This window comes from Vespa mandarinia, chromosome 21 (assembly GCF_050613455.1).
Source record: "Vespa mandarinia isolate Hongniang chromosome 21, ASM5061345v1, whole genome shotgun sequence".
Lineage (NCBI taxonomy): Eukaryota > Metazoa > Arthropoda > Insecta > Hymenoptera > Vespidae > Vespa > Vespa mandarinia.
This window is the reverse complement of record NC_140830.1, coordinates 2,115,001-2,125,000: the sequence shown is the minus strand read 5'-3', so window position 1 is coordinate 2,125,000 and position 10,000 is coordinate 2,115,001. Positions and strand designations below refer to the sequence as shown.

The 10,000-nt window shown below is 31.6% G+C and overlaps 1 protein-coding gene across 13 annotated transcripts in view; it reads right to left on the bottom strand.

The window, feature by feature from the left end:
• mdy (diacylglycerol O-acyltransferase) overlaps positions 1 to 10,000 on the bottom strand; it is a 145,372-nt gene that overhangs the window by 103,734 nt on the left and 31,638 nt on the right. For all 13 annotated transcript variants that reach the window (XM_085663220.1, XM_085663221.1, XM_085663222.1 and 10 more), the window contains one exon: positions 5,089 to 5,183. In XM_085663220.1, coding sequence (XP_085519346.1) covers positions 5,089 to 5,183 — 95 coding nt within the window. The remainder of the gene's footprint in view (positions 1 to 5,088; positions 5,184 to 10,000) is intronic.

The window sequence follows — 10,000 nt, the reverse complement described above, 5'->3', positions numbered from 1 at the left end:
TTTTTGAAGGAGGAAAGAGAGGGGGGAAGAGAGAGAGAGAGAGAGAGAGAGAGAGAGAGGACGGATTGCAAAAAGTATCCTAATTTTATCGTAATGTTGTAAGTTAATAAGACTGATTAATGCATTATTAAGATTGATTTATTTTGACCAAATGGTTTCATTTGATAAAACTACGAACGATATAGAATAAAAATTATCATTCGTACGATTGAAATAGTATGATTTTTTTTTTACTTTTCTTTTTCTCTCTCTCTCTCTCTCTCTCTCTCTCTCTTTCTCTCTAAAAAAGAATATCTTAAACTTATCTAACACTACGATCTAAAGATCTTTTTTCTTGCTATAGTTTCTTCTTTTTCTTCTTCTTTTTTTCTTCTTCTTCTTTTCATTTCTTTTTCTTTCTCCTTTTCTATTTGTAATAATAGCCTAATTGAAAATCGGATAATAGGATTTTTAATGTAATACATCTCTCGAAACTAATTTAATACGGTCAACATTTTAATTTGATACATCTTATATGCATAAGATAAAATGGTTGATATATTACAGGGGGATATGTGGGAGGAATAAGTAAGAGGGGAGAAAAGAGGGTGGGTTATCGGGGTGGAAAAGCCCGAAGGAAAGAACATAGAATTTCAATTGGATTCGAGTCCAATTTAAGCACCCCTCTGATTTCTTCGTTAAGGTTGGTTCCTGATTACGGGCTCTCGTATAAACCTCCACAACCTTACTTTCAACCTTACCGACTTGCCATTGGTAAAGAAAGAACAGACAGATAACGATTCGTGTTGGTTGGTTTCTCTTATCTCGACAATATATCTATCCTGTTTTTTTTTTCTCGTAAAGAAGAAGACGACAAAGAAAGAAGAAGAAGGATAAAAAAAAAAAATAAAGAGATGATACGGACGAGATGATGATGATGATGATGATGATGATGATGATGATGAAAAAGAAGAAACAAAAAAGAGTGTGCGTGTGAGAGAGAGAGAGAGAGAGAGAGAGAGAGTGGGAGGGAGAGGGGGACAAAAGAAATAAAGCTGAAATAATTTTTCTTATCTTTCTCATAAAAAAAAAAGAAAAAGAAAAAGAAAAGAAAAAATAAAAAAAAGAAGAAGAAAACAAAACAAAAATATAAGGCAGACATAATGCTTCTTTTCTTTTGTTTTTTCATAAAAAAAAAAAGAGAGAGGAAAAAAAAAAAAGAAGAAAATGAAAAAAGGTAAGGCTGAAACAATTCTTTTTTTTTTTTTATCTCTCTCAAAAAAAGAAAAGAAAAATAAAAGACAAGAAAAATCAGAAAGAGGAGAGTAAGAGAGAAAAAATGGAACGTACCGTGTGATAGAAAAGGAGAAGACTACTCGAAAGAGTGGAGAGAACGAAAAGTAAAGAAAAGAAAAGTGAGTAAGTTGAAAAGGGACGGAAGAGGGGTGCAGGAGGCTAAGAGGGTGGGGCTGTGGAGAGAGGGGGGGAGGTTGATGGTTAGAGCGAAAGGGAATCGCGACAATCCAAGCCCGCAGGAGGAACCTAATTTCTACGTGGTGATGGTGATGGTGATGGTAATGGTGGTGGTGGTGGTGGTGGTGGTGGTGGTGGTGGTGGTGGTGGTAGTGGTGTTGGTGATGGTGATGTCCGTGGAATAATTAATCCCCTAATCGCGAAAGCACCGAGATAGGGTGCCGTAAGAGTACCGCTTAAAAAGCAATCTCGTTGCATGGGTCGCGGTATGAAAATTATTATGCTTGGTCCTGGGACCACCCTTAGCGTGAAAAAAAAAGAAAGATAGAAATAGAAAGAGAGAGAGAGAGAGAGAGAGAGAGAGAGAGAGAGAGAGGGTGAGAGAAAGACCGAGTGGTCAGAAAAAAAAGTATAAAAAGAGAAAGAAAGAAAGAAAGAGAGAGAGAGAGAGAGAGAGAGAGAGAGAGAGAGAGAGAGAGAGAGAGAATGAAAGCAGGCTGGTAAAAGAACTGAGTTCTAGTTACTATAGTTCTTTTACTCTGTTTAGAACGCTAACAGCAACACCGACAATAACATTGGTGAGCAAGAAGGTAGAACGAAAAAAAAAGGAGAGAGAGAGAAAGAGAGAGAGAGAGAGAGAGAGATGTAGATAAAGAGAAAGAGAGAGTAAGAGAGAGAACACGTAGATTCTAAAATATGAGAGCTATTAACCGTACTTTCCCCATGAGCATTATCTTCTCTTAGGTCTAAATAATGCAAGCAAATTCTTCCTCCTCTCTCTCTCTCTCTCTCTCTCTCTCTCTCTCTCTCTCTCTCTATCGTTCTATCTTTCTTTTTTCTTTTCTTTCTTCTCTATTTCTCTTTCGTCTTCCTAGACACTACTTGCAAACACAAACGAGGCTGTTGCAATGTTACTCGCGTTTACCTACGAAAGAGAGATTGAGAGAGAGAGAGAGAGAGAGAGAGAGAGAGAGAGAGAGAGAGAGAGAGATATAGTTTTTTAGTCTTTTCAGTTGAGTGAAAGCTCAGTCGGGTATAAGATGCATTCGGTTTAAGGGACAATATGACTGATAATATAGCTGAATTTTATAGTTATCATAGGAAATTTATACCCGTTAAAAAAGAGGCCCATCATAAATATCTCTCTCTCTCTCTCTCTCTCTCTCTCTCTCTCTCTCTTTCTCTATCTCTATCTCTATCTCTATCTCTGTTTATCCAACGTTGTTATTAAATTTAAAAGAATATTATGAAGAGATTGAATTAAATATTGTTTTTTATAAACGTCACGTGATAAATCAAATTTAAATGACAACGTGACTGACTCTTCGAGAAGGAAACTTTTTTAAATAATAAAATAGAAAGAGAGATTAAAATTAATAAAAGAGGGAGGGAGAGAGAGAGAGAGAGAGAACGAGAGAAATAAAATATAATTTATTGTATTTATGTATTCATATGTGATATTAATAACAAAATAAAATATTAATTTGGATATATGTAAATGACAATCATATTTTTTATCAGATATATATAATATCATCACATATATTATATATATATATATATAGATAGATAGATAGATATAAAAAGAAAATAAGAAAGAAAGAAAAAATAAAATAAAAAGTATAACAGCATAGTTTAATATCATAGGTAAAAATGTGAAGGTTAGCTTGATAAATATGAAAAGTAACCTCTTATAACTTTTATCGGCATACCTTATCTTCCTTCTCTCTCTCTCTTTCTCTCTCTCTCTTTCTCTCTTTTACAGTTCATTCATCCTTTTCTGTCCTTCATGTACACACACATACACACACACTCTCTCTTTCTCTGTCTCTCTCTCTCTCTCTCTCTCTCTGTCTCTCTGTCTCTTTTCCTCTTTCTATCAAACAGAACGCTTTTTTCATTTTCACATCCCTCTCCCCCCTACCCCGCAACACCTCTTCCCACTGCTCATCTCCTCTTTTACTTTCTTTTTTTACGATTTTTTCTTTTCGTCCGTATTTTCTCCTCTCCCTCCTTTTTTCAATCTTTTTTTTTTTCTTCTCCTCTTCTTCTTCCCCTTTCCTTTTCTCTCGTTTTTTTCTCTTTCCTTTCTTTTTTTTTCTTCTTTATTTTCTTTTTTTATTAATTTCCAAATCCCCGCTCATTCCACTGCAGTCGGTGGATATCGGTGGGATGACTGCCAAGATGAGACACGAGTTGCCTCTCAGCAATTCGACTTTTACACAATCTCAGGACACAACGGAGATCTCAGGCATACGTTTTCTTTCTCATCGAGATTTATTATTGTATATGAGTTACTTTAACTATCGTCATAATATTATATATATATATATATATATTTTTATTACCTACGTGGACAACAAAGAGCAAAAGGAGCAAGAATGAAGAATTAATTGAAAAAGAAAAATATAAGGAAATAAAATAAAATGAAATGAAGTGAAATGAAATGAAAAAAGAAAAAAAAAAAGAAAGAAAGAAGATTAAAGTACATTAATAACAACGTGAAGAAGAACAAGGAAAAAAGAGGACATTTTTTTTTTTTTTTTTTTTTTTTTTTTTTTTTTTTTTTAATCAAATCCCACAAAATTTAGTACACCACGTGTATATCTCGTATCTATTTCGTGATATTCAAGATAAACGTACAACTAACCGTTTATAAATTCTATTTCAAAATTATGGAATATAATTAAAGCTCGAGTAAATGAAAGGAAAATAACTTGTCGTACCTCTCTCTCTCTCTCTCTCTCTCTTTCTTACTTGGTACTTTAATGAATAAGAGCGAAAAAATAAAATTAAAATAAAAATAAAAAAGAATGTAAAAAAGTACCTCATATATATATATATATATATATATATATACAATTATATTTTTATTTTATTTTTTTAATACAATTGAATTCATATCATTTATCAAATAATTTTTTTTATGTCGAGATAAACGCAGAAAAAATTTTGATATTTATATATGTATATATATATATATATATATATATATATATACATATATATACATACATACACATGTATGTGTATATAATTATTCACGAAAAAAAAATTTTTTATGTAATTTAAAAATCGTAACTATCGCGTTTGAAAAAATATGTCTTTTAACATCACAAAATGACAGACAACTTTTATTATCATCTTTCAATATTAAATACATTTTAGATGAGAATTTATTATTATGTCTATTTCTCTCTCTCTCTCTCTCTCTCTCTCTCTCTCTCTCTCTCTTTCTCTCCACCTCTCATTCATTTTGACTCTTTAGAGTAAAGATTCTCAATATGTGAAAAGCGATGATAAAACGTTTGATGATACTTTGACAAAATTTATTATTAAATCGTTTATATTATCATACAAATGCATTGTACACATACATATACATACATACATACATACATACATACATACATACATACATACATACATATATATATATAAACACAAACAGTGACAAAAAAAAGAAGTAACAAAGGCATTTTCAGGCATTATTTCAAATAAAAGGAAAAAAAGAGGAAAAAAAAAAAGAAGAAAAAAAAAAGAAAAGAAGAAAAATGGCACGAAGGATTGAGAATCACTGCAATGGAATATATTCTTATCAAAGTAAAATAGTATGTAATTTATCGATTGACTTACAAACGATCAACAAAATCGAAGGATGCTCTTCACCGCCGTCGTACTTGCCGCTCAGAAATAGAAACCATTGCCTTGGATCCACTCTTATCCCGTATCTAAAAATAGAAAATGATAAGGAAAGGATATAGAGAAATATAAGAAAATAGATAAAGAAAGGAAATGGACACAAAGTTTCGAAATGTATCTTATGTGTGTGTGTGTGTGTGTGTGTGTGTGCACGCATTCGTGTATATAAATGTACAACCATATGCGTATCTCTCTCTCTCTCTCTCTCTGTGTGTATGTGTGTATGTGTGTGTCGAAATGAAAGCGCGTTTTTCGTTATTATCGTCCGACGCTCCAAACCCACCCCCAAACCCTCAACCCTAACTCAACCCATTCCACCTCATCCCAACTCACTTCCCTTTTTCTACTCCTTACTCGTTCATTCTCGTTCCATCTGCAAACGCGTGTTAAACGAACGCCTGCAGCAGCATTACGACAACGACAACGACAACGACAACGACGACGACGACGACGACGACGACGACGAAGATGACGATAACGACAACTACGACTACGACGACTACGACGACGACGACGACGACGACGACGACGACGACGACGACTATGACGACATTGGTGACATCAGTGACGTCGGCACGGGCCGAAGGGCAAAGGCGCTTTTATTAACGTCCGTCTTTTCTGTGATTCTTAGGATGATGATATTCGAAAAGAGAGAAAGAGAGAAAGAGAGAGAGAAAGAGAGAGAGAGAGAATTGATGAAAATTTAAGGGTAGAGACACAGATTCTTTTTTAACAAGAAACGAAAGAAGAATGTTCATAGCTGAAAATATAAGGGATGAAATATCTCGATATGTTGTTTACGATTGATAGGAGAGAGAGAGATAGAGGAACGGTTTATATATTTATTTTTCTATTTATTTATTCTCACTCTCTTTCTCTCTCTTTTTCTTTTTTTTTATTTTTCTCTTATACGAATTTGTTTCCAAATATTATTATATATATATATATATATATATATATATATTGATTATAAAAAAAATAGTCGATATGACGATATTAAATGAAAGAATTTTTTCAATAGAAAATGCGTTAGAAACTTTGAATAGAACGAAGACAACGACTAGTAAAAAATTTATTAAACGGTGACATTAATTGACAGCGATAAAATAAATTTGTTACAGCGGAAATAAAAAGAAGAAGAAGAACAAAAAAAAGAAAAAAAAAAAAAAAGGATCGAGTATCTTGATCTCGATCGTTCCACGTGAATCCCAATATAGATCCTAAAAAATGGCGCGATATTTATCCACAGATTTTTTTAACGTCGGGAAAAAAAAAAGAAAGAAAGAATGGAAATAAAAAAGAAGGAAATATTAAAAAAAAAATAAAAAAATAAAAAAAAAAAAAGACAAAAAAAAGAAGAAAAAGCAAGTTTATCGAAGACCGATGGCTTTGATTCGAGGGTTCGGACTAACGATGATAAACGAGGCTTACCGTTGAAGCAATTAAAGTATTTCAAGTGGGTGAAACAGAGAGACAAAGAGAGAGAGAGAGAGAGAGAGAGAAAGAGAGAAAAAAGAGAGAGAGAGAGAGAGAGAGAGAGAGAGAAAAGAGAACGAGGATTATTTATTGGAACGTCGATCGAATCGCGTTGGGTTCCCTATTTCGTGGCAAATGCAATCAGTCACGTTGATACAGTTTGCGATAATTGAGGATAGTTTGTCGGGGAAGAAAAATTCTTATAATCGATCGTTTAACTTGTCGATAAAGAAATGATCTTGTTCAAGTTGAAGCAATAAAACTCGATCATCGACATCTCATCTTATAACGAGAAAATAATCTCTTCGAGTTTTCTTTCGTAATGCTATATCTATATTTCCTATCTTTCTCTCTCTCTCTCTCTTTCTTTCTTTCTTACACTCGTTATAACACCGTGACTATCGATCTCTCTCTCTCTCTCTCTCTCTCTCTCTCTCTCTCTCTCTCTCTCTCTATCGCATTCAACAATTTGACGAGATACTTGGGAAAAAAGGAAAAAAAAGAAAAAAAAAAAAGAAAAAAAAAAGCTATAATTTTATTATTATTAGAATAATTCGTCATAATTTTATAATTGACGCTATGACTAATTTATCTTATTTTATTACATTGAATAATTTGACGGATGATTAAAAAGTAAAAAAAAAGAAGAGCAAAAAAAACCAAAAAAAAAAAGAAAAAGAAAGAGAAAAAACAGGAAAATAATAATAATAATTAAAAAAAAAAAAAAGAAAAATAATCTGTTCCGTTCGTATTATCATTATTAATTAATTTTATATATGACTATACAAATAAACGTTTTTAATTAATATTATTGTAATAATTGTTAAATTTATTATCATTGTAAAATAATAAATTCGAAGTTGATGATTTAATATTAATATATATGTATATACATATATATATATATATATATATATATATATATATATATATATTGTGTAGGATATAAAAGAAACGTTTATGAATGTAACGAGGATATTTGGATTATGTCAATGATTATATTATACAGATTTTCAATAATCTCGATGATTATTTCATCGTATAATGAAAAAACATAGTTGAAATCCGGCGGTTTACGAAAGTCAATGACGTCTCCATATTACCACAGTCAATGGGGGATTTGTCGAGGCGTCAATCAATATGATTCATATTATTCGCGATGATTTATTTGCCCAAACGAATCACGTTGGTGATTGATTGTTCGTTGAACTATACCTTGCCATGGATCGCGCTTTTATTTAATATCTATCAGTTTGAATAATAGAAATCAATACGTTGGCATCGTCATTCCATTATTTTATGCGATAATGCGATTGTTCTCCTCAACTCTCTCCGGTCCTCCGGTCCTCCGGTCCTCCGGCCTCGCCCCTCCTCCTCCAACCCCGCGATCATTGAAATATTATAAATTTCATTCTTTTTGAATATAAATATCATCGTCGTCATTGTGCACGATCCGCATCATGCTCGATCATTTAAAATGAATAATATAAAAAATGAAAGTACCGAAAGGAATATTGATATTTGATTTTGTCTTTTTACTTAATTCTTTCTTTCTTTCTTACTTTTTTTTTCTTCTTTTTTTTTCTTTTTCTTTTTTGTATAATCACAACGTCGACAAAAAAGGAGAGGGGATAGACCGAAAGGGGAGGGGAGGGGGTGCTAATCGGATTTTCTTCGTATTAAGCATACAGAAATTTTTCATACTAAAAATGACATAGTACATGCGTATCCGACATATCTCTCCTCTCTCCCTCTCTCTCTTTTTTTGGTTGTTTGTTATTTTTTGTTTATGTAAAAAATTTATATTGACACGTTGAATAACGCAATGGTGGTTATTGATTATTTTTGATTGGTAGCGTTATACACGTAACTTAATAGACTTCGTTCTCAAAAATTTGTCCTTTTTATTTTTTCTTTTCTCTTTTTTTTTTCTTTTTGGTTCTTTTTCTTCCCTCTTCTATTTTGTAAGATTCAAACGGTTAAAAATATATTATTTAATAAGAATAATGTTTGAATTTCAATGTAAAAATTAATTTTTCAATTTTATTTTATTTAATTCATTTAATTTAATTTTACACATATATATATATATATATATATATATATATATATATATAATTAATAAGTAGTAATAATAATCAATATGTTAAATGACGTTTAGTTACATTAATTTCTCTCTCTCTCTCTCTCTCTCTCTCTCTCTCTCTCGCTCTCTTTCTCTATCTAATCCAATATTTCATTTTCTTCTTAACAATAATTACAAAATATTATCGAATTACCAAAGCATATATATATATATATATATTTGCTCGAACATATAATAGATATCATTACTTAACGAAACTTCTTCCTCTTAGAGGTGTGAACAGGAAAGATATTAAATTTCTTATCCATCCGTGAATAGCCTTGTTGATCCTATTAACATCAGCTCCGTTAAATCCATGCTCATTCTTCATTCGCCGAAGTTCGTTAATACAATGAGTCATGATAAAAATTCTCAATTTCACGTCTAACAACAACCATGGAAGATAACGAAGAAGAAGAAGAAGAAGAAAAAGAAGAAGAAGAAAAAACGAAGAAAGGCAAAACTGAAAAATCAGAGGAAGAAGCGAAAGAAAAAAAAAAGAAGAAAAAAACAAAGAGACGTAAACCAGAAAATTCAGAAGAAGAAGCAAAAGAAAAAGAAGAAGAAGAAGAAGAAGAAGAAGGAAAAATTGAGACGAAGAAGAGAAAGAAAATAATATTATCGATATAATATAAAATAATATTAATTATATATCAATCATTTAATAAGATATAATTAATTGATACATAAATAATTTAATTAGATATAATAATTATTTTATTATTATAGAATAATTTCTAAGATTAATTAGCGTCATAAATTAGAATGATATACATATATATATACATATATATATATATATATATATATATATATATATATAAATATAAACTATACGATCCGACGTATAACGAGTTGTTATCGCAATAATATAAGCATATAAACTCAATTATATTTAGTCAAGAGAGAGAAAGAGAGAGAGAGAGAGAGAGAGAGAGAGAGAGAAATAGATAGACAGATAGATAGAGAGAGAGAAAGATAGAGATAGAGAGAGAATAGTTGAAAATACATTCGGACAAGCTAACTTCGCTTACCAAGCAAAATGCTGTGGTCGATTAAGGCAAGTGCCCGTCCACGATGTCGTTAGTCGAGAACAAACGTTCGTTCTATGTTCGTCTATCCGACTAGAAGTGATGTTTAGAAGAAGAAAGAGAATGGGAAGTGAAGAAGGATGATAGAAACGTTAATTGAAATGTAAGGTATCTTCATGGTTTAGAAAGTGAAAGAGAGACAGACAGAGAGAAA